Source organism: Musa acuminata, chromosome BXJ2-2 (genome assembly GCF_036884655.1).
Source record: "Musa acuminata AAA Group cultivar baxijiao chromosome BXJ2-2, Cavendish_Baxijiao_AAA, whole genome shotgun sequence".
Classification (NCBI taxonomy): Eukaryota; Viridiplantae; Streptophyta; class Magnoliopsida; order Zingiberales; family Musaceae; genus Musa; species Musa acuminata.
Window position 1 is genome coordinate 21580487 of NC_088339.1, and position 25717 is coordinate 21606203.

The following is a 25717-nucleotide window of genomic DNA, read 5'->3' on the forward strand; positions in this document are numbered from 1 at the left end:
CCCCTTTAAGATTTGCCGTCAAAATAGATTTTTTTTTTTTATTTGTGCGTGAGTGTGAATGATTATTAAATAAGAGGCCTTCTAGATTATTTCCATGCCTTTTTTAGCCTTCCATAAGTCTCCCCCCACATGGAGGAAACATATGAAAGAAAAAAATAAAAATAACATAAAACAAAATTCCATATTGACTCTTATAAAGTTAAAAGTATATTTGAAAAGGTCAAATGCACGCAAATTATCAAATACTAACAATTAACCATAGACGGGACAATTTAATTTCTGAAATCTAGAAGCATTACATTTGTAATTAGGTGTATTTCTAGGGATATGAATGTTATTTTCTATAGAAGCTTGGTATTTGCAGTCCTTTTGTTTTCTTGCTATTAACAACCTCTTAAAAATATAATTTATAATTTATTATTGCTTCGAGAGAGTGACACCATAAGGTCCAATGAGATTGTCAAAGAAAGAAGAAAAAAAATATTTATGTTTGATTTAAAAACATAACAAATTTTTTAAAAATATAAATAGTAAAAATTTTGTGATGAAAAAGCTAATAAAGCATTAGTCATTATAGTAAAGTAGTAATAAAGGAAAACTCAATCCGTTTCTTCACTCTAATATCTCGGTTGCATTTGGTCTCTCTCATATAATTGTTAGTGTGTGTATCATTGTACAATTATATATCAAACTCTAGTAAAATCGTGATCTCGAATCCCACATTTATAATTTATCTTTTGTAAAATAAAAAAAATCAACTCAAACAAATCTATCAAAATAAAAGGACGAGACCAAATAGAATATCAAAATACTTAAAAAGTAACAGCAAACATTAGTAACTTAAGCTCTACCTATTCCTATAAATGTCAATTGGACAATCTCGATTTAGTGAATATGTATGTTTGTGGGTACAAATTGTAGTAAGTGTCTCTTATTCCCAAGAACTCATGCAAATCATATGCCAAAGATATAGTAAAATAATAATTAGAATTAAATATATATCTTATAATCAAAATAACCAAATATTCTTTTAAATTAAGAATATAATTTGTACACATACAGCCTATGTGGACATAAAGGGCTGAAAATTTTATCTTGTAGGTAGTACGAGCATTCCATGTTTAATTTACTATATAATGTATGTGGAATTCATTTAGTTAGTCAACAGGCAATATTGATTTAATCTGATTGTGATGATATAAATATTGTGTGTGTGTGTGTGAATATGAAAGATTATTAAATAGCAGATCTCTACAAAGCATTTTGTAACCTTTTATAAGCCTCCCCCACTTGGGGAAAGCATATGAAAGAAAAACAAAAAATAGAAAAACAAAACTCCATATTGACTCCTATAAAGTTAAAAGGAGTATATTTGAAATGTAAAAAATGGAAGCAAATTATTAAATACTAATAATTAACAAAAGCTTAAATTTGTAATTAGGTGTGTTTGTGGGGTGTGGGGGGGGGGGGACATATATGACATTTCATGTGCATTAGGCATTACGGTAAAATAGTGGTAATGGAGACCCGATCCCTTTATATAGAGGACATTAGTTGTAAAATAGTGTGACAACGGAAACCCCAATCCCTTTAGCATTTGGTCTGTGTCTTCCTCTCACTGGAAGAAGCGAGATCCATCTATACGGGGTAAGTCCTCGTTGACTCTCTCCGATCTCTCTTTCTTTCTCTTCGTTTCTCCTCGGTCGTATCTTTCCGCCTGAGCGTCGCTTGTGTTGGATTTCTCAATCGGTTTCGTTTTAATGTTATCTCAGATCGATTCTTCTTCGATGTTGTGGACGATTGTGAATTGGATGATCACTTTTATTCCATTATATCTGTCGAAACAATCATCAGTCCTTGAAAAGAATCGGTATCTTGAGAAAGTCTAGAATTCTCTAGTGCTGTGAGCTTGCTGCGCTGAGTTGAATTGGTACCCGTTAAGGAATCGATTCCACTTCAAAATTGCGTGAGGGAATCAATTGCTTGTGATTTTAAGAATCGGAATTATATTTCAAATCCATCATTTCGAGAGAGAGGTAATCGAATTGGCACGGATTAGGGCGTTATAGTCGGTGAAGCTGTCCAATCTTGCACTTGATCGGTGGCGCAGCTGCGTCGCATCCCCTTGGAGGAGAGCTTGTGGGTGGAGCACGGGCGGGCCCCTCCACTCGATGAGAGAAGCGCTGTAGGCGTGTGGCCGAGTGTACATCTCGGGAAGTGACTGACACTGGTGGTCGCCGCTCTTCAGAGGAGCCGGGACAGAGGGCCTCATCCGAGGCACATCGCACATTTGAGCGCACCCCATATCGTCCCAACCTAGTTCCGCTTTGCCCATTGCTGCCGTGGGGGTCGACAGTAGAGTGAGTCCCCATTCATTAACAGCTTCGAGAACACAGAAAAAGCTGAGAGCTTTTTTGTTCTTTTACGGTCAGTATTATCTAAAAACATTTTCAGAGCTTAAAAGAAAACAGACATCTCCAAATTGCTGTGAGAAACAGAACAGATGTTGAAAACTTGACCAATATTTGTTTTTTTATATTTTTTCCTGCTGCTGATTTCAAGACGCTGGGGGTATGGCTCTTGAAATCTCATTGATACTTGATGGTGAGGTTGCAAACCGCAGGCACCACAGTTTTCCTGAAGAAATTGTATATGCCAGTCAACATGGTGTGCACCGAGTTGAGAGTTGTTTGGGATGAGAGTTTACACAGTGTGGGCAAGTTATTTGATAATTGAATAAAGCATTATCCATGTCTGTGGTGGATGCAGACTTATATATAAGATCAAATCACATGTATGGTTCTTCTGACATTCTGGTTTGAGTTTGATTGCAACACAAATAGTGTGATAAAATTACCTTTTAACAAGAGGGATTTGGGCTATATGAGGAAGAAAAAGATGAAGACGAAGACTTGGTTGTAAACCATGTGAAAGAACACTCTTGTGTATGTTGGAATTATAGTGTGTTGTCGCAAATAGCTGCGATTCACATACAACCTCGAGTGCATAGCTTTCATCAATGCTCAGAAAAATGTTTATGAAATCTGTTGAAATAAATATAGTAGCTTTTAGCAGACATCGGTAAGAACTCATTTATTTGTACAGTCATTCATGCTCAGAAATGTTGAAAAACTATGAACTTATAATACCAATTTTTTCTGCAGTTATATGAGCTTATTTTGTTGGGAATTATCCTCCTTCTGGCACGTTTTCTGTTCAGTTCTTCACATCCCTTTTTGGTTGTTTTTGTTAGTTCTAGTTCTAGTTGGTAGGGTTCTACTTGTGGATATAATTCCAATTTGACATTGCTGTAGCTACTGCTACTACGTTATGATAGAACTCCATAAGTAATTAGTTGTTCGGCATTGCAAGAGTTGTGTTGCTTTTATCTTCTTGAAAGTAGCAGGCCTAAATAATAATTTCCTGGTCGTGTTCTATCTCCAGAAGCAATGTTTCCACAAATGGATCTGACGAAGATGGACCCTGGAACACTCACTTTACTAGGGGCAGCATGCTGTGTGATTCTGACCATGCATTTCACCATACAGTTACTATCGCAACATCTTTTCTATTGGAAAAATCCAAAGGAACAGAAGGCTATAATAGTTATTATCCTTATGGCTCCTTTGTATGCTATAGACTCCTTCGTTGGTTTGGTAGATATTCAGGGCAGCAAAGCCTTTTTCACTTTTCTGGACTCTATTAAGGAATGTTATGAAGCTCTCGTAAGTCCCTATGCTTAAACCCAGAAATTTACTTTCATGTTCATTGTCATGGAATTTTTTTTTTCAGCAAAACTCATAACACAAGTTGTGGTCTTATTGCAGGTGATTGCCAAGTTCATGGCTTTGATGTATAGTTACTTGAACATTTCTCTCAGTAAGAACATTGTGCCAGACGAAATTAAAGGAAGGGAGATCCATCATTCTTTCCCTGTATCTCTTTTTCTGGTATGATTTATAAAAAAAACCATAATGTTATTTTATCACTATTCATGTATCAACATGTAACCCGAATTGTTTCCATACTAGTTGCTTTTTGCCTTACTGTTGGTTAAGGATTTCGATTCCAATGAAAGCAGTCACCAAAGAGGAAAGACTTTAATTTTCCTTGTATAAAATTAAGAAATAGTTATTAAACAAGTTTCAGTAAAATATGTAGTTTGCAATGGATCAAATTGAGATACTGAAAAACCTGATTAAAACTGAGATGAAATGTATTCTTACAGTACTTAAGCATGTTAGATACAAAGAGTGAACAACTGGGATGGAACTAATTATTACTGGCTACATCTAGGGGTGGTTATGACCAGTCTGCTACTTTAATGTAATAAGAACCTCCTGATCCTTAAAAAAACACAGAACCTCCTGATCTTTCTCTGAGATTATCTACTAATTCTGGTTGTGTTAGAAAATTTTCTAGTATTGCAAAAATTTGCTAGTTAGAAAATTCGTATGTGGGGGAAAGGCTGCATAGTTGTCACCCTCTCAAGATACCTAACAGGAACTTTGTGCACTATGCCTTCCCTAATTTAATGCTCAGTAACTGCATTGATTATTCTTTGAGGCAAAATAACTACATTGTTTATTGAATGGGTGCACTAGGCTTCGACTCTAATAATGCTTAGCAACTAAATTGATTTTTATTTAAGGCAAAATAACTATGTTTATCGATAAAAAGTGTCGACTGCACTGCTAGTGACAATTTTCTTGTTATCCTTTCTGGCTTCAAATTTTACTTCATGACAACTGTATCTTGCATGCTGGAAGTATATGGTTTCAAATGCATACTCAATGAGAATAACTGTAAGCATCTGACTTGTGGTAATGGGACTGTTATGACAACTGCTTATTGTCTGTACCAGAATTATATTAAGTTTATGCTTTCGAAGCAACAAAATGGTTGACGTGCTTGTTTGGAAATGCAGCCTCACACTATCCGGTTAGAGCACCATACATTGATGCTTCTAAAGTACTGGACATGGCAATTTGTTGTAATTCGGCCTATCTGCTCCATTCTAATGATTGCATTACAACTTCTTGGGCTGTACACCACTTGGATCAGCTGGACTTTCACCATCATACTGAACATTTCAGTTTCCATGGCATTGTATGCGTTGGTGATTTTCTACCATGTGTTTGCTAAGGAACTGGCACCACATAAGCCTCTAACGAAATTCATGTGCATTAAAGGAATAGTCTTTTTTTGCTTCTGGCAGGTACTTTTTTCTGTCATTCTTTTGTCTAGTCCTTTAATTTGATAGCTACGTCAGCATGCAGAACTTTGTTACTAAATAATGTGTGAATCATCTGATTTATTCGGAAAACATCTGGTTTTCGTTTTTGGTTTACATTCTGGTTCCATATCATGGCTCTCATGGCATCTAAGGTTGATGTTCCTTAACTTTGTAAAGCTATAATATTGATCTCAACTATGGAATTAAATTTCGGCTGTATTGGTCAGTATGGACTGATATTAATTGGTCTGGTGACTTATCAGTACATGGACCAGATGATTTTGTTTAGTTTAGTTTGAAACCAGGCTTACCATTCAATGATCTTACTATATCAAGCTTACCAGGTGGTTAGTAGACCGATAATGAAATGTACTACCCTATCTACCTGGTATTGCTACCGTTTATTCTTCTTCCTATTCTTCCTATCAGTCATAATTACAATTAAGTCTATTATTTATATTTGGTTCTGTTTATACATATTTTTCATATTTGAATATCACTATGTTTACTCATGTATGATATTTATTGTTATAGTTTATATTATGTCATTGGTCGTATTAATGTCATACTGTATTGATGATCACATAATTAAACATTAAGTGTTTAAAATAATATTTAGTCATAATTCTGATTGTATGATTTTAAGTAATTTAAATTACTAATAAAATGTTCTGTGGTATTTTTTAAATTATTGATGATAGTTCACGAATTACATATCATTGCACTCTAATAATAGTTCACATCATATTCAGTAAAAATATCGTCGATAAAGTACAGCAAATTTTGGTGAACTAGTGATGCAATTTAATTAAAATTTGTTTAGATAAATTAAGAATAACACAATGATAAATAACAACATGAATGAGAATATGATTAAATACATAAATTGCTAATAAAGTAAATATAATTACTGGCACCCCTATTGGGCTTAAGTTGGATTCTCTATTTCAGTTTTGATCTCAGTGGATCCTAATTCCAGTTCTCATTTCTATTTTCAGTTTTATGATGAATCAAATGTTACATAATTATCATGTTTTAAGAGTAAAATTTTCCAATGTCAGCTTCTGGTGGTTGAAAATTCCATCGTAGTAGTAAACATGGTTAGATACATCATATGTTTCTCGTTAATCCTTGTTAGAGACCTTTACGATATAGTGCCAGATTTTAGTGTTTCTTTAGCTATAGAGATGGCAATTTCACATCTCAATCTGGATTTGCTGCAGGGAGTTGCACTCGATGTGTTAGCTACGGCAGGAGTAATTCGATCACATCATTTCTGGCTGGATGTAGAGCATATCGAGGAAGCCATACAAAATGTCTTGGTGCTTTTGGAAATGGTGGTTTTCTCTGTCCTCCAGCAGTATGCGTATAATGTTGCTCCTTATACAGGAGTTGATGCAAGAAAGTCCATATCTGACAAGAAGAACGAGTAATGATGTTCCAAAAGCAAAGATACATAAGTCCCCATCTTATATTATTTCGTTGCTTTTGTGCTTCGTTCCCATTTTGTCTTCTGGAAGTTGAGATTATAATATAACTCTTTTGAATAGAACAGATGTAGTATGTGCTCATATTTTGAACAAATATGTTGCAGATCCTTCTGTCGTTGCATCCTTTATTCACCCTTTCTTTCATGAAACTAAAAACAGGGAAGATAATAGATTTTTTTGGAGTTCATAGGCTACATTTATGATAAAAACAGATGGAATGACATCCGATAAAAGATCATTATAGAAATAGATATAGACGTGAAATGACATCTTTATATTTCTTACATTCTCAATATAATTTGAGGATCAATTACCGATTTGAGTGAGTAATTTGCATATATGATTGAGGAAAATCTCTTCTTAAAATATTGTATGAATATGCATCATCTTAATGAATAAAATTATTTGTTTTCATAACAAGTTCTAAAAATTTTTATGGTATCAGAACTTTTTTTTACCTCCAATAAAATTTTTCCTTCCTAGTTGTTCAACGATAATAACTCCTCTCCTTCATTGATAAGGAACATTAGCGATTCTCCTCACCAGTGATAACTCCAGCCCCACCTTCTCCTTTCGTAATCTCCATCATCAGTGTCCTCACAGACGACTTCCTCCTTAGCACCATCGTCCTCACCGGTGCCTCCTCCGACTCCTCCTCGGATAGCAACCCTTCCTTTTGATTGATGATCAGATCTATAGCCAAGCTCGGTGATCAAATCTATAACCAAGGAAGAGAAACCACTCACGCAAGCTCTCCTTCGACGGACATCTCTGTAGCATCGCCAAAACTACCTCTCACATCACAGTAGGTGATTTGCCCCTATCGCACATCTACAAACGAGGCGAGTGGCGAAGGCTCAGTCATCACTAGCAAAGACCTCTCCTTCACTGGTTCAAGTCCTTCCTCTGATCCCTTCCAACAAATCAGATCAAATCTCTACTGTCTATCGACTGTCATGTCATCAATTGGTTATGAACTTTACATCATATTCTCTTTTTCTCATCTGGTGTCCCAATTATTGTTACCCCATGAAATAATAGTTTATCTCAACATATAAGACATATCAATAATAGTTTACATCATACAATAACTCTAATCCCCTTCAAATTATTTAATAACTATACATGTTAGTAATCATAATTCTCTAATCTCTTATTTAAATATAATCTATTGTGCTATATGAACGATTTTCTCAATTGTCCAATATAAAAGATCCAAATATCAAGAGAACCCAGCCTAACAATAAATCCTAATTATAGGTTATGACTATGATATGATTGTCTTATTCTATAAATAATTCAAGTCTCAATTGCTAGATCCATAGCATTACTAATCTCTTCATACAGTACTATAGCAGAAGCATGGTTAAAGTTACAAACTATCATCGTCAATTGTTCTCGCATTCGCATGCTAAATCTTTTATCTATTCAGATAAAAATAATATAAAAGAGAAGTACTATTGTCGATGACTTAGCTTTAATAGGTTATCCCTTGAGTGATAAAGAAGTCATTGTCCATATTTTTAATAGCCTAGGAGACGAATATAAGAAACTGATAATAATAGCTTGAGCACGAGAATCACCAATATCATTTGACGAATTATATGATAGGTTAATTGATTATAAAACATATCTAAAATGAGAAGAAAAGATGATAGGACCAACAATCACATCTTAATTCAATCAAAAATCCAAAAAAAACATCAATCGAAGTAATATGAGCTTCAACAAAGGATCGAACAATATGCCTCTGTAATACATAGTCATCATCCTTTATCATACTATCAACCCCACAACCATGGTGACAACTTTAATATAGACAATTCAAAAAATAACTTCAACTATAACTATTAATAGTTTTGACATCCCAACACCAACAATGAACATAAAGTCATCTACCAGCTCTATGATAAAATTGGACACATAGTAAAAGTTTGTTGGTCGACTCAAGCTTACTACTACATCCAATTGGCCTCAAGTATGTTGGGAAACCCGGGAGAGTATTACATGCGTAGTGAAAAAATAAAATAGAAATCAATATCCCAAAAAATAGATTTATATCAAATCGTGTGCGACGATTGGAAGTGAAAAACTTCTCAAATTCGAAAACTACGTAAGACATGAGAAAATCTCACATAAGGGAACTCGTATATCCATGATCTACAGATTCTAGTCCATGGATGAAGGAGATATCGTGTTCTCATCTCTAGTAGTGATACACATAATGGATAAAGTAATGACACACCTTCTCTCGTGATGCATTCTTTCCTCGCTTTCGTGCACCACTACCAACACGACAAGGGGGAAGGAGTAGGGGGAGGAGTTAAGGAGGTGGTGGCTAAGGGGTCCAGCTTTATAACCCTTTTAGTCCCACATCCCTTTTTATAGAGAGGTCATATTGCAAACCCTAATGGATCCTGCCCCATTGGGTATTGGATCTCTATCCAATTTTCCTAGTATATTAGATACTAGATCTCTATTCAATTATCTATAACTTAATGGAAATTGAATCTTTATCCAATTATCTACTCGAAACTTTTATTAAGTCTCACCCAATAGATCGAATAAAATAGGAGCTTATTAGATATCATATATATAATCTTCTATTCATCGCGTCATTCATCATATGTGTGACCCTCTCGGCCCACTACTGAGCTGGTCATGAGTTACACTTGTCAGAACTCCTTCTAATTCAATGAATTATCATCTTGTGATAATTCACTCAATTCATCGACTTTGGATATACTAGGCCACTACGTCATAGTCCTCAAACGTTACAGAGGGATCTAATCCATTGGACCTATTTATCCTCAATTATCATGTATTTATAATCCCTCATTCATCTAATATCACAAAGACCATATATCGGGTATGGTGCTGTTAGGCCCATACTAAATCTATTCAAGTCTTGCTTTAATCGAAAGAGATTTACTTGAGCAAGAACACACAAGATATTTCTCTCATAACACTGAGAGTAGATGATCCTCTATCGACACTTAATTGCTCTCGTAAGGTTGGCTATCACCCTCGATGACCGGTTGTGTTAGATTTAAAACCTTCAAACTTATAAGTTCGATATCAAAGAGTGGACTACTCATACAACATCCTTGGTATCTCAAGTTTAAGGGTCAGATGCATAACTAAGATCACGAAATCGCTACATCAATACATCAACTAGCAATTCTCCTCTAGACCTGACTCTCTTTTCACTCTAGTTCAGCAGCACCTCACCCTCTCTACAACTAGTCTATCTACTTCTCCACTAACTCACACTGCAATGTTCGATGAAGCAACAATCTCATCACCACAAATGATATCTTTGTCCTCTCCTTGGCCTAGTGACATTGAAGTGTATCATTGTAATGTTCGATGAAGTAACACTCTCATCACCACAAATGATATCTTTGTCCTCTTCTTGGCCAAGTGACATTGAAGTGTATTAACCAGATTAGGTACGTGTCAGTAACTCCACCAATTCTCATACCTCTAACATGACCCAATAATACCATCAAGCTTAAATATTACATGACTACATGCTCCAAAAATGAAATCTTCTCAATCCTTGAACTTCATGCTACCATAAGCTCTCCACATAAACTTATTGAACCCATAACCATCACCCAACCCTAAAACTCTCCACATTGGCATAAAGCCATATGTGAAGAATATAAATGCCCTGCTCCATAATACTACATGAACCCTTGTACTATTTCATTACATATAAAATATCATCAGGTGTAAATGGATCTTTTGAATTAAGTGAAACTTATATAGATCCATTATCATATATAAAATACGTCTAGTGGCCAAAATGTTTCACTAACGGTCAAGTATTGATTTCGTAGAAACATTTAGTTATATTGTAAAACTGATAATAATCCAACTCATCCTAAGTTTGGTTATTATTAAAGGTTAGTATATACACCAACTAGATATTAACAATACATTCTTATAGGGAACCTTAACTAAAAATGTTTTTATGCAGTAACTTCCTGGCTTTATCTACCCTCAATATCTAAGCCATATTGGTAAGCTACAAAAAACTATTTATGGACTTCGACAAGCTCCAAGAGCCTAGTATACCGAACTTAGCTTATTTTTGGCATCAGTTAGTTTTGTCAACTCTAAATCTGACACATTTTTATTTCTATAACAATAAAAGAAAAGTACTATATATCTACTGGTTTATGTAGATAATATTATCATCACCCGTAATAATCCCATGAAGATAAAGTAATTCCTTAAGCAATTGATAAATTAATTTTTTATTAAGGATCTATGAACGTTAAGTTATTTTCTAATAGTAGAAGCAATATTCATATTTTCTGGACTTTTCCCATCTAAAAAAAAAAGTACATTCAAGATCTATTATCAAAAGATGAATATACATAATGTCAAAGAAGTTGTCACTCCACTCTCTACTATTGAATCACTCAAATTATATGATGACAACTCTACTACGGATCCCACCTAGTACCAATAAGTATTTAGTTCTTTATAGTATTTATCTCTTACATGTTAAGACATCTCATTTGCAGTTAATAAATTATCATAATTTATACATCAACCCTCCATTATACATTAATCTATACTAAATCGTATCCTACGATATCTCAAATGGACTTTTAATCATAGACTTCTTCTTCGTAAACACTCATCACTTCATCTTCATGCATTCACTCATGTTGATTGGGCAAGCAACATTGATGAAAAAACGTCTACGTCAGCCTACATTATCTTTCTTGGAATAAATATAATCAGTTGGAGTTCCAAGAAATAGAATATAATTATAAGATCTACTGAAGTTGAATATCAAGTTATTACCATCATCATTGTAGAACTCAATTGGGTCACCAATCTATTACATGAATTTGGCATCACCTCTCAATCCACTTCTATAATATACTACAATAATGTCGATGCCACCTATTTATGTGTCTATTCGATGTTCCACTCACGTATGAAACACATTACCATCAGTTTTTACTTTATTAAAGATCAAGTAGTCAAATATTAATAACATATTTATCACATTCATACTTCAAACCAACTAATAAACTTCGTTACAAAACCACTAGCTGGTAGAACATTTCAATTATATCATGTCAAGAATGTCAACATTTCAATTATATTGTTTCAAGATTGACAGTTTTGACGGAAGCACATTCTTACGAGGACATGATAAAAGATTATAATAGAATCATAACTTATGATAAAAAATCATGATAGAAGTAGACATAAAATGAATCTCCTCAATAAATAAAATCGCTCCTCTTCCTCACAAATTCTATAATTCTTCACACCACATATATAGCTATGGGTTCACATATACGTGCAGGTCTGTTGCACAAGCTACAAATGTATACAATTGGAGAATTGAAATTTGAGTAAAGTGCTAGATCGGATGCGGAAGGATAATTGAGTTAGATTAAAGAATATGAATCTTTAAACATCGGATTGGGATTAAATATTTTGGATTAATGATTTAAGTTAACCAAGTTAATTGATCATTATCTTGCCAGGAATGAACATATTGCCATCCAAATTAATTTGCTGCAAATCCTAGGGAGATGTTCTTTCAAAGGATCACCTACTCAGGAAAGAACAGCTAAAGCTCTCAAAGTATACCAAAATCTTTGATCAAGACAATCCAGTTTATAAACCACGAACCTAACTTAAAGGAGACTAATAAATCAACTGGTTCAGTGGACTGAGTAGATCAAGATCAGTGGGTGCAAGAATAAGAAAACTTGATTAGTGAGTACAGGTAAACAACAGATGGTACAGCCAGCAAGACATTAATATGGAAAGGAAAGGGCATCAAAACCTTGCAGTCTACACAACATGGACAACATTACCAGCACTTCCATAATTCTCAAATGTCCAGTAATCACTTTATTCCATGGAAGTATCAATAGAGAACAAAAACCTAGATTGAACGAAAACTTATCCGTAAAAGGTCACAGCATAACAGAACTGTGTGATACTAGGAGTCTTTTCTTACAAGCCATACACACATTGTTAACTAATTCAGACAAAACAAACAAAATAGAAAACCCTAGAAAATCTTTGGATCCGAATGAATATATGCTGTCTCAGAGACGAAAGGGACATCTGCATACTTGCCGCAGAGTGCACATCTCATACATTCCACCACCGTATACAACTGCACGAACGTAACAGCAAGCCAGAAATGCATCCCCAGCTCGCCACGGTAGAGAGTCTTCGGGAACCAAGTGCATGCAATTGCTATTGCCTGGTATGCGTTCTCCAGGAGCATAGCCATGATGATGTGAAAACGCAGGAAATGAGGCCATTCTTTTCTCCTCACTACAAAATAATAGGCAGAAAACATGAGAACCATCAGGATCCAGCTTGGCATTAATGCTATCGTATCGAGGAAGGGGTTCACTAGAAAGTCCCAATCCTGCAAGAGTGGGTGGAGATGGTATGCTGAGTCGGCATGCATCCACATCAAGTGAAGAGGCAGGAGATACGGAGTGCAGGCTAGGGTCCTCCACCACCATTTGGGCTTACTGGTCATTGGAGGGTAAGTGAAGTAACTCTTTGATGCTCCAGAGATTACTGGGCTTCTGCACCTCACCTTATTACTTCTGGCCAACAAAGGCATCCTAAGTGCATTACCATGATGTTCCCAGCATAGGAAGGAGCTAGATGACCGAGATAATTGCAGAGAACCTGTTACCATTTCGACAGAACAAAATGAATAAACTGAAAAATACCATTAAAAATTCAATGGAAGTGATTTCTGTCAATCCACTACAAATTCTATCTATTCTGTGGTTTATTTCGAGAGGCACTTCACTGATCAGTTTTAATACTTAAGCTAGGCAAAAATAGCCTGTTAGTTCAATCCATAAGGTTCAATTTGTGGACACTCCAAAACCATTTTTGAACCTTTAATCAGGAATAAGATCCCTGAAACACTACCCCTAGGCAAAAATGCTGCCTGAATTTGGAAGTCTTAGCTTGGACAGACCTTTGGTAATCCCAGAATGTATAGCCAAACAAAAGGCACAAATGTTGGTTCAGTTAAAAATCTGCCAGGAAAATTAAAGAAGACTGTGCTGCTGGTAATCCCCAACCTTGAGGGTTTTCCAATCATCAAAAGCCTTAGTCAGCTTGAACCATTCCTCGATCACTTTTGCCATAAATGAAGGTTACTCGATATATGAAAAACTGTGTTGACAACCTAGTGGTGATATTATTATTCCTAACTCTAGCAAAGCAAACAGCATTACAACATTTGGAGTACTGGCATATTGACATATATAAAACTAAAATTAAATGTAGAACCAGCAACAAGAGGGAATTACCACAAAAAGTCTGGAAAATATTTAAAATTAATTGTGGTATATATCAAAATAAAAATAAAAATAAAAAACTTCTGCAGCTTCATTTGGAACCCAAGAACTTACTAAAAATTGTCCACTTCTAGTACTTAATGGTTAACAGAATAAAGTCTGATCTTTTGATCCTAAGCCAAGCTAACTTTAAAGTCTGTTTAAAATTTGCACATATTCTTTGAAAAAAAAAACTTTCTAGTATATGCCAGTCAAATTCATAAAAGTTTCGTGTAAGCAAAAAGAAATATCTAAATATAACAAGAATATTAACATACCGCTAAAAGGAAGAACATTCCTTCCTTCATCAGCTATAGAAAGGCTTCTAAATTTAGGAGATGTTGCAGAAACACAAAGAGGGGCATATCTGAGAGAAGAACAATGCTTCAAATAGCAAGGTCTGAATTTTATGTCTAGGCACCGAGAAGCAGTGATTCCGTTTAGAATCATATTGTTCCAGGAACCTACAAAGAAATAGGTTAAAGAAAACTATAAAAATAAATTAGAGTTCTGGACAGAATTGCACTTGTTGTACTGATATGAAACAAGAGCTCTACTTATTCCTAATCAACTCATGACACCAGGTGATTTGCAACACAACATATACAGGACTGACATCATACTTTTAGTTCAAATTAAGATGTCATAATCATATTGATTTTGCATTAGGTGAAGGTATATCTGTATTTTGCTACACAAGTACATAGCATATACAGATTTCACATTAGCTGTATATGTATATGATTTTGCAGTAGGTGAAGATATATCTGTATTTTGCTACACAGCATACACAGATTTTACATTAGCTGTATATGTACATATACATACACAGACATATCTGGTTGTAAATCGATAAAACATGAACTCATGACAATGTTAGGCATCATCAAGAATAAAAAGATCATAAGACCACAATTTAGAAATTTGAACAGGAACTTTGCATCAATATAGTTCCACTTGTGCTTTTATTTTGATATGTATTAGATTGCTTATATTTTTGACAGAATCATTGACAGCTAAAAAGCTTTTTAACCAAAAAAAATAAAATGAAACGTGTTGCCCGTTAGAGTTGCCTGAATTGTCAAAGTGCAATTGAAATCCCCAGGCACAAGTCAAACAGAACCATCAAATTTAAAAGAATAATCCTATCATGAACAATTGCACTTGAGATGTTGATTTTAGCAAAAATCTTTTCTAGAAGGAAAAGAGAAGCTAAAAGGTGTAAAGCTAGAGGGTTGAATTTACTAGGATCATGGATAAGTTAAGGACATTAAAATCCATGAGAACACCACATGATGCCCCAGAAACAAGGATGAGTTTTTGCCACCTCTTAACCAAAAACATATTACATATCATGTAAGATAATTCTAGGATACATGATCTTACAATCATGTCGTTTTCAGTGACCAATACTACAAAATCATAATAACTTAGCAAGGCATCATTGGAAAATAACATTCATGATAAGAATTTGAAAAAAAATATTAGAAAAGACAAAAAAGCACATCCAATGATCAACATTTAGTAAATGAATAAAACAGATATAGTCATATATAAACAAAAAACACTTGGTAAACACCAAACTCATGATTCTACATGGAGATCATGAGTCAATATCCAATTAGTCCTTCCTCACCATGGGACATAGTTGTTCCCAGTGACCATAAGTTGATAACCAATGGCTCGCACTTATGCCCAATGACCATAGTCTAACTAGAAAGACATTTTAAAGTGAGAGAAGAATAGACCTAACATATAAATAAACACTAATCACATCTCAATATCTATATCTATAACATATTGATCTAATATACTAATTAATCAACAAGTACTGATTTTTTGCCAGTTTCATATGCGTTGTTGTCATTTTGTACGCATTGTCTGATCCACTTCTCAATGGTCAGTGTAATTCTTTGATATAAACATGACAGATGTAGAGCAATAAGACATGGTAACACAAAAAAATCAATTAGTCGTCAGATATCATAACAATGAAGAGAACTCAGCGTATTCAGTAATAGTTATTCAAATCATAAAAAGAGAACACAAACAACACGCACACCAAAGAAAATCTAGTGCCTCATTTGAATACATACAATAGACAGTCATGGATATATGACATCAATTGGTTCCATTATAGAAAAATAGAACCCTCCAATTCTCAATCCGAACCGTCGATTGGAATGAGAACATCTGATCCAAAATTCTCCTTCACACTGGAGCGGACCAACCATAATCGGATCGGTTGGAAAATTAGAAAGGATCCGAAAACTATTAGCAAGCGGATCCAATAAAATCCGACCCGAGTCCGCTATTCTTTTCTTTCCTCCCAAGCAACCCATCCCCGACCGACCAACGCCACCACCATGTACCACCCCGGCACCCGACCTCCTCCCTGACCGTCGACCGCGCTCGCGGCCAGCTTCCGCCGGCGACCAACTAGAGGATGCGTCCCTTCTCTACCTTTTTACTCCGTTATTTTTTGGTTTATTCTTTTCTGCACCAAAGCCGAACAAAAAGACGCTAACAGCGGTTGAGATGGCCGAAACGCCACCTACATACCTTTGGGCGAGGTCGTCTTCTCCGGCTAACACGCAGTCGCTTCCTCCGTCGATGTTGAAGCGGCCTCCCAAAGGCTCCTCCACCCACAGGGCTTCGATTTCATGGGAACCGCGCTATCGATGGATAGTGGAACGGCCACGGCGAAGGTTGGACGGCACGGATATTTATAGAAGCTGAGTTGCGCTCAATTTCCCCGAGTCGGTATGCCCGCCCTGCGACGTCTGGAAGGCTCGTATTCGTCTTTACGGAGTCATCGAATCGGGCATCGCACTTTGGGCCTGATTAGTTTCGCTTCAGCCCATAGGTCATTGAATCCAATACCCTTCAGTTACTGCAGATTGGGGTCTAATTAGTTTCGCTTCAGCCTATGGGCCATTCTAAGCGAACATTAAATCCAAGACCCTTTTCTGCTGTTGCTACTAAAAACCGATGCTTTGCATGTACTTTTCTAATCCTATGCAAGATATGTATGTATGCGCTCAGATTGCCATCCATAGTTGAAATCTGCACTCGATACTTTCTGAACCGGATAATGATTTCACAGATTCTCCTTTCTTCAGTATCCTCAAAACCTTGGTTGCGAGGGTTCAAAAGAGAAATAAAGGAATCATGTCTCTAACAATGCCGCTAATCGAGAATGGGTCGATCACAGAAGTGGATAAGAACTCTCCAGTTCAATTAGGATACAAGAGTTGCCTTTTGTGGCCCGCGTTCGGGTCGGATCAGATCCCATCTCGAATCGGGTCAGATTCGATCCATCACCATGGCTTCAAGTAGAGGAGGCGTGAGTGAGGATGAGATCGAGCATCGGGTCTCATTGGCATCAAACAGAGGCCCTGTGCACGCGCATCTCACAGTTTCTCTACCCATCGCATAGTTATATTGGTTCTGAAGTTCCTCGCCACACGCGGCGATCAGCCATTCTTCTGGCGGTGGCGCAAAGAGAATTTATTATGATGGATAGAATTCATGAACTTTCTAAAAGAGAGAAAGAACGTAGATAATTCATGTGTAACGTGCGCAAGAAGAACGTAAAGATCTCAGCATCATCAGAAAGGCTCCGTTCTTCATGTGCCCTTACACTTGCACCGATCGACAAAATGTCAAGAAAGGGGTAGGTGTGATCCATCTAACGGGGCATACAACATCCATAAACCTTGTTGTTGATGATCTGAGATCAAGGGACAACATCCTGGACAACATACGGGGCATACAATATGCTTGCTGTGCATCAATTCTGTCCTGTTATTTATTATGAGAAATCAGTCAAATTATGACGTAAATTTACGGCCAATAAAATCATTATTTTACACAGAACACAACCGGTTGTCGCTGAGCACAATGACCATCCCGAATAGTGTTTAGATATCCTTGAAGCGAGAGTTGTCACTGTCGAGGGACGTGAAAGATTCACAGTTGTGGATGGCGATGGATGCTTTCGTGAAGAAGCGCGTGCACCTAACGGGAATTCTCCTAACATGGTCGGTCGACCCTCGGTACGGTGGTTTTCAACTCCGTCCATCTTGTTTATGTCGTGCTCGATGAGTGCAAATATAATCTCGAATCACTCGTGCAATGAGAACCATGGGATTGACGTGTACTTGCCAGCCAGATCGACCAACTGTGTAAATATTGCGACATTTGTGGCCGGCTTCCTAGATGGTAAAATGTCGATTTCTTTAAGATATGAAGCAGCCTACTTGATCCCCTTAAATCAATTTAGAATACATCATGAATCGGATTTGGAATATATATATATATATATATATATATATATATATGAGTGATGTGACGGGCTTGTTGGATGAGAACGAGGACTATGGTGGCAGTATCGTTAATAAAATAAGGAGAAAAGGTCGCAACACCTGCCGCCCCACCTTCCCCACTCCGCAGATAACGGTCCAATTTTTGACCGTTGGAGCGCACTGCCCTCCGCATTTCAGTGCTTATTAAATATATTTATCCTTTCAGTGCTTATTAAATATATTTATCCTCTTTCATTTATGAAAAGAAATCCAATCCAACGAATCCCAACATCCTCCTAGTGTCAATCAAATGCAATACTTTGATCAGCAAATCCTGGTCGTCCACTACCTGTAATATCACACCCTCGAGATTTGCCGTTTGGAGTTGTTTTATTTGTCCTTTTGGGGGCAGGCTCGGCGACAAGGACGACCCCTCATCCGGCGGCCCGTGTTCCATCATCGCCGTCCATCACTACGCATCACGCTCATACTACCTCTTGATCTTTTTAAAAGTGAAACCCCAGCTCCTCCTGTTTGCTCCATTTCCCTTTGAAGCTTCGACGCGAGAGAGAGAGAGAGAGAGAGAGAGAGAGAGAGGGAGGGAGGGAGACGGCTGCAATCGCTTACCAGCGGGGATGGGTTCCCGGAGCAGGAATGGCGGTGGTGGCGCGTGGGTCTCGATGGCACTTAAGGCGGCGATCGCCTCAGCCGGAGTGGTGACGGCGGCCATGGCGATCCGCCTCGCAGGCCCGCCTGTCGTCTGGTTCCTGGCCGCCGAGGTCCCCCGGGCATACGATTCTGCTCTCGCCTGGCTCCGACCGCCCTACCTCTACCTTGTCATCAACGGCATCATCATCTCCATCGCCGCCTCTTCCCGCTTCCAGAAGCAGCCCTCGACGTCCACCGAGGACCTCGCGCCGCTGCCGCACCTCGCGACGATGGACCCCGTGGCGGTTGTTCAGGAGCCGGTGGAGTACGATGCGAAGCTCGCGGTGGATGCGCCTGCCGCGGAGATCTACGGCAGGGCGAAGGCGGAAGCCGAGGACGAAGAGGTGGAGGAGGAATTCATGATATCGAGGTCCAGCTGGTCACCGAAGCGGCGGAGTAGGGGACCTATGGAGGAGATTCCGACGGAGTATTCGGTCGCCGCGGCGGAGAAACCGCTGGTTTCCACCCGGTTCAGCCACCGGAAGGCCGTCAAGCCCAGCCCTGAAGGTAGTTACTCTCACCTCCCCTTCAGTATATTCGTACATTAGATTCAAATTTTTCCACCGAAAAGTGGCGGTGAGCGAGTGGGCGGTGACGATATCCTGTGGTTACGGAAAGATGATGAGGCTCAGAGAACAAAATGGTAATTTCAGGGAAGGCGCTCGGTGTGGCAAGGCGGCCGAGGCGGAACGAGACGCTGGAGACCACATGGCGGACCATCACGGAGGGCCGGGCCGTGCCGCTCGCACGCCACCTCAAGAAGTCCGATACGTGGGACACCCGCGGCAGCGGTGGCGAGGAGGAGGCGGCGGCGAAGGCGGCGGTGATGCGAAAGTCGGAGACTTTCAACGAGAGGGGGGCGGCGGCGTCGCCCAAGAGCGGGGGATCGTCGGGCGGGAGGCTGAGGAGGGAGGCGTCCCTGGGGCAGGACGAGCTGAACCGGCGGGTGGAGGCGTTCATCAAGAAGTTTAATGAGGAGATGCGGCTGCAGCGGCAGGAGTCGATGAAGCATTACATGGAGATGATCAACCGCGACCGCCGTTAGAGGAGGAGCCCCCAATACCAAACTCCAATCCTAGTAGTCCTTTTAAACTTGGGGACGCAGACTTGTGTTTTGCTGTATGAAACTGAGAGGATGTGCTGTTGCATTTTACATTATAATGCAATAGCTGCTGCATTCATATTAGGTTTAGGATTCTAAACTTCATCACATGAATTTTGAAGGTTGATTAATCCTGTATTCACTACTTAAAAATATATGTTACAAATCTCAAGAAATCTCATGCGCATGCTTGCCATCTTTGTAATTATTGATCTTAAGATTAATGGTTTTCATCTTTTTTACCACATTGAACCCAAGAGACTGAGAAAGAAAAAAGAAGAATTTCTGTTGATATGAGAATAACTAAGTAATCTTTCCACCAGTATCATCTTATAAATTAAGGTACAGAATTTCATGTATCATTTCATTTTAGAGCTTAGCATTAAGGTATAGAATTCGTATCTGAAAACTTCTGTTGCGTCAGAAAATTGAATCATTAGGTTTACAACTTAGAGCAAGTTACTTTATTAAGTAAAGGACCAATAATAAAGTCAATATTATATATATATATATATATATATATAACATTACCACTTATAGCAAATTATCTTATTAAGTAAAGGACCAATAATAAAGTCCAAATAGGTTTTCAGCTGGTCGACTGGTCTTACTAACTAGTTAGAAGGCCCTTCTAATTTCCAACTTTGTAATCCTTGATCATCCATAAATTAGGTAACATCTATTGCCAATCGAAAAGATATCATAGAACTACCGGAAAGGCAACTAATGATCCTAAACCTATAAATTCAATTTATTCAGGGGTCCTTTCATGTTTAGTTTGTGACTGCAGGTATATCAGTAAAAAAAACAATTGCCATTAGACCTACTCTGTCATACATGATTATTTTTTGTGATCAAGATGGCTAATGTAAATTTAACTGTTTGATTCACTACTCTTCTCATAAGCAAAGACAAAGTTCAGGAATCTTCTGAAATATTCTACAGCATCATTAAGCTGTCAATAAAAAAATCTATAACAACAATGAGAAAAATATGAAGCACAAGTCATAATAGCATTGGCAAAAGGAAATAGAAGTTAGCAGCCTAAAGTAATACCATTAATATTCTGCAGTCGAATAAGATAAATCATAAGGCTTACATGACAAAATCTACATAGTTTTCATCTTGCCGTAGAACAATGCCTTGGTACAATCATGTAGCGGTGAGGGTAGTACGTTGAAGTAGGTTGCAAACGAAAGAGAAGCACAGCTGAATGCTACATAAATCTTGAACCAAATAGATGAGAAAAGCGTTAAGTACATGAAAGTGCCAGTTAGAACCATTACCAAGGAGCATTTTGCTAGGCAGGCCAATGTAGAAAGATCTCCTTCGGTTCCTGGATTAGGAAAATATCCAAGAGTGGTAAAATCAGCTAGGAGTTCATCCTTGACCCTGAACCTCGCTATCAGCCACTTAGCTGCCTCATTTTCAGATGTTGGGATCTCACAGAGAAGAATCCGTTGGGCATGAATATGGACTTCAGAAGGATCCACACCGAAGATATTATCAATAAGAGTTGGGCAGCGATGCTTGTAGCCAATAGTGACATCATAAACTGCATAAAATCAACAAGAAATATCATGAACATATGAACAAAGGAAGGACGACAGAAGCAGAAGACAGTATCTACAACACAGCTGAACAGGAGTACTTGTAGCCAAGGTAACATTGCAAATTGTACAAAATCTACATGTAATGAATGAATAAACACAGGAAGAATCAGATGCAGTTGAAAGCAAGATTGTGACATGTTGGTTGCCACTATAAAGTTGCAAATACTTCTTTTTTTCTGTGATTTTCTGTGATCGAAAGGTAAAAGGCCCACAAGAGTTCATTAACAGTAACAAATAAATTCCAGCTAAAGAATAATTAGAGGAAAACAAGTATAAATAAATAAAGTAGAACTCAACCTCCAGTACAAAAAATGGTAGGGACAACAAAGTTTGATCGACATAAGAATGTCTTCTCGAAGAACAGTTTGATAAGGAGACTTACATCATAAGAAAGGGGTGAAACGTCCATGCTTGAAACTGAGATTCATAGTGACCTTTCCACGTTGCATTTTGTAGCATTTCCATAATTCATGGCAACTTTAAGTAATTCAGGTAAATGATTGCTTGGAACAACTAAAAAGGGTGATTTACATAAGTTAGTTTACTTAAGGAGCTGACTGTAATTCATCTTAATTCGATAAAATAAAATTGAAATTTAGTTGATAGATAATCTTGGAAATGACTTCCCTCATTTTCCTATGTTACAAATCAAATATATATGAGTTGGTGCTGCCTCTGTGTTGCTGAATTGTCAGGATTTTAGCAACATTCTATACTCAATAAACTATAGAAGTTATACTTTTGAGGACATAATCGAATAAATTAAATGCCTCCAGCGTAACATAGTAAATAAAGAAAGACTGATAATAGAAATACAAAGGCAACCTACCTGAATCGAAGGTCTTTTTTAAAGCTCAGGATAGATATGTAAATACAACCTACCTGCATCCAAGGAGTTTCTTAAAACTTCCAAACATGCAAAGAACCCCTTTGTTTTCGGAATAAGCAGATTTCTGAGAATCGGCAAACCATTTTCAGCTGCAAACTGTTGACTTTTGATGCACTTCTTCTCACTGGGACACCAACGGAGGCATTATTATTACCAGCTTTAAAGCCCTTTTCATGTTCAATACTAGAACAAATGTAGTAAAAAACCGGTAGCAAGATCTTTTTCACAGTGACTAATTGCAGTTAAAATACCACACAAGGTAAATCAATTATAAAAATGTCTGGTATGTACCAAGACAAGTGATACTTCTAAGAGCAAGAAAATATTGATGCTTCACACATTTCCAAAATCTAAAAGGATATTAGGTGAAAGATAAATGAATGTTACGTGTAGTCAGTTCCCTCGGGAAAAATAACAAGCCAAAGAGGATCTCGAGGATCTTCAAAACTTGAAAGCTTCTTACGCATAATTGATTCATCAATTTCCCATTTTCTCTCCACTGCAATGAACTCCAAAATCTGAAATGCCCAACCAAATATTGGTAATTTCATCAAGCTGCCCTTGAGGATATATTTCAAATATCCCAAGCGACCCTTCCTCCATGCAAGATCCCATATGTACATCCAGTCAACTTCAGTTCTGTGGTTAGCAAAAAGCAGAACTCGCTCTCTCATGGGCAAAGTTTCACCAGAAAAAATCACCTTGGTCTTGTTGATTTTCTCAAACAGAAAGGGCCACAGAGATAACCATGTAGCAAAGAAAAGAGAAGTTGCTTTCCTGCTGTAATGAACGCTGAAGAGCCGCAGCAAGATAGTGGTCACAGGGGCGCAATAAACAACCATCATAAAAGCAGTCAAGAGAAGTATTACTAAACACAATACACCTCTAAATGCCCTCAATGGAGACAGCGGGTGATGTCTCGGGGGGTTCTCCAAAATGAAAGGCCCACAAGACTCCATCTGTTTCTGGTTTCAGTTCAAAGATTCACCATTCACATCCCATATCTTATTGACAGATCTCCTGCTTACTCAGTGTAACATGCATAGACTCAATTGTCCTCAAACTACAGAGGCCACCATAAGATTGTTCAGCAACTGCTGATACTCCACAATAAGATGCATGTGTTTCATGACTGATATCACAATTATATCAGTGTAATATTATGTACACTAAACCAAACTGGAATAAGCAATCTGCACAAGTCCAGATAAAAGAGATATGAGTACACCAGTTCTTCCATGGACATCAAAATTGTAATATAACAAGCTTCTTCAGCCATAAGTATAAAAAATAGTGACTAAATTCCCTTACTCTACAGTTGGTAATCTTGTAAAACAACTTAAATGACCATTCAACAGTTTCAAAGGTATGATCCACAATATTCATGCAAAAGTTTATGCAAGATAACTAGGTCAAACACACAAGAAGACATGTCAGATACCCACATTCTGATCTCAAATTCCTGAGATCATTATTAGTTTGCATGCACATTTTTTTCCAAAACTTAGATGCAGATACAACTGAAGAAAAAGCTGGACAACTCTTTATAATCTGGGTATTGAGGAGGAGTTGCCTCTTAGTTGATTTTTTAAAAAAAATTAAAATTCAGTACATTTTACACCAGTGCAAGACCATCAGGAATCATGGAGAAGAAAATCCACAAACAATTAAGGAATTAAAAAACTGTTAAAAGTATCAACCTGTTGTTAATTCAGTTAGTGTTCAAGTATCATGGGAGCCTTACAAAAGGAGGATTTGTGCTATGATCTTAACCTCATGCACATGAATCAGATGCAAAAGTTTTAACAAAGGGCTGGAAAGTTGTTGGCACAGTAACCACCCTCGTTATATTCATACCTTCTGCAAACAAAGTAGGTAACCTTGTGACCAGTAAGACAGTAGGAACTCAACCTGGGCATGCAGCTTTCAGCAACGACTGTAGAAGGATCCTGTCGGATATAAATGCAAGCCCATGCTTTGTTTGACAGAGAACATGCAAAATGGTAGCCTCACAAAAGCAATGAAAATTTTTGAGGTGCGCATTTGCTGGCCAGCAAGCCTGTAGTCTTGACTCTTGACATTGATCTCCAAATCCCATTTCAAACCAACTTATCTTCTGATCTGCTATGAGTCTCTATAATAATACTTTTAATACTGGTGGTGTCATGATCAAACATGTAAAGTGGTCATGTAAAATTCCAGAAATATATTTGATGATTACTAGCAATTGTTTTTGGGTTTTAGATTCCGGACATCCCGTTACTAATTTTTGCATTTTGTTTCACCAACAAAATTCCTGGGCATCCATTCAGAAACATTTTACCGTTCAATCATATATTGCTTTCCCTAAGGTACTAGCTCGCTCACAGCGAAGCTTACCATGATCAAGAACTACGTATATCGCATCCATCAACTGAGTGGAAGGCGACGTGATGGCTCACCAGGCAAAACCTAGGGTTAATATGACTTCACAACAGTGTCCTATATTGAACATCGCTCATCAAATCCTAACTTATATTGATGTATCACTCACAAGGTAGTTCCTTTAGTACCCTTACTCCCATTTCCCACCCCCCATTGACAACAGAAAGATCCACTTACTATAATCTCCACATGATTTAACAATTCTGATTCCTTTGACGGAGTAGATTGCCATCTCACATGGAAGTCCCAGTGTCGAAGGCAAAATGATCCAATGAATGAAAGAAAAAAACAAACAAAAACCAGTGATCAGCGCACAGAGCGAGTGAGAGAAAGAAACCTGGCTAGGAAAACCGGAGGGGAGGGACGTAATAGGATCTGGTGGAAGGCAGGCCAGGGGAATGGGGGAGAGAAGAGAACGAATGGGGTTAAAATAGGGGAGATCGGGTAACAGGATTGCACGGTGGCAGCAATTAGTAATTAGTGGAGCGGTAAAAGAAGCGAGAGTTAGGGCGAGCCGAAGAAGAGCATTCCGGAGTGCTTTTGGACGACTAGCGCCACGACAATTGGAGGGGTATAAGGTGACG

At 37.7% G+C, this 25717-nt stretch overlaps 4 protein-coding genes across 7 annotated transcripts; 2 read left to right on the top strand and 2 right to left on the bottom strand.

The window, feature by feature from the left end:
* The first annotated feature begins 1556 nt into the window (after nt 1–1556).
* Nucleotides 1557–6854, top strand: LOC135605330 (uncharacterized). 3 transcript variants are annotated; one of them, XM_065095303.1, is made up of 5 exons: nt 1557–1647; nt 3445–3725; nt 3828–3950; nt 4928–5218; nt 6460–6854. In XM_065095303.1, the coding sequence occupies exons 2-5, from the start codon at nt 3450–3452 to the stop codon at nt 6667–6669; spliced, it is 900 nt and encodes a 299-aa protein (XP_064951375.1). In that variant the 5' UTR covers nt 1557–1647; nt 3445–3449; the 3' UTR covers nt 6670–6854. The 3 variants fall into 3 exon arrangements, with proteins under 3 accessions (XP_064951375.1, XP_064951376.1, XP_064951377.1); XM_065095304.1 differs by lacking the exon at nt 1557–1647 and adding an exon at nt 1773–2427; XM_065095305.1 differs by lacking the exon at nt 1557–1647 and adding an exon at nt 1773–2360.
* Nucleotides 6855–12595: 5741 nt separating this feature from the next.
* LOC135605331 (protein TIC 20-I, chloroplastic-like) lies at nt 12596–16894 on the bottom strand. 2 transcript variants are annotated; one of them, XM_065095307.1, is made up of 3 exons: nt 16653–16894; nt 14369–14579; nt 12596–13425 (listed from the first exon to the last, which is right to left on the bottom strand). In XM_065095307.1, exons 2-3 carry the CDS (start codon nt 14538–14540, stop codon nt 12785–12787), a joined length of 813 nt encoding a protein of 270 aa, XP_064951379.1. In that variant the 5' UTR covers nt 14541–14579; nt 16653–16894; the 3' UTR covers nt 12596–12784. The 2 variants fall into 2 exon arrangements, with proteins under 2 accessions (XP_064951379.1, XP_064951378.1); XM_065095306.1 differs by having other exon boundaries at nt 14369–14554; nt 16653–16891.
* Nucleotides 16895–18841: 1947 nt separating this feature from the next.
* Nucleotides 18842–20388, top strand: LOC103970519 (uncharacterized). Its single transcript, XM_009384324.3, has 2 exons — nt 18842–19612; nt 19759–20388. Exons 1-2 carry the CDS (start codon nt 19033–19035, stop codon nt 20148–20150), a joined length of 972 nt encoding a protein of 323 aa, XP_009382599.2. The 5' UTR covers nt 18842–19032; the 3' UTR covers nt 20151–20388.
* Nucleotides 20389–20960: 572 nt separating this feature from the next.
* LOC135605332 (probable 1-acyl-sn-glycerol-3-phosphate acyltransferase 5) lies at nt 20961–25611 on the bottom strand. The gene is made up of 4 exons (XM_065095308.1): nt 25471–25611; nt 23097–23902; nt 22703–22833; nt 20961–21762 (listed from the first exon to the last, which is right to left on the bottom strand). Exons 2-4 carry the CDS (start codon nt 23666–23668, stop codon nt 21317–21319), a joined length of 1149 nt encoding a protein of 382 aa, XP_064951380.1. The 5' UTR covers nt 23669–23902; nt 25471–25611; the 3' UTR covers nt 20961–21316.
* Between the last annotated feature and the right edge of the window lie 106 nt (nt 25612–25717).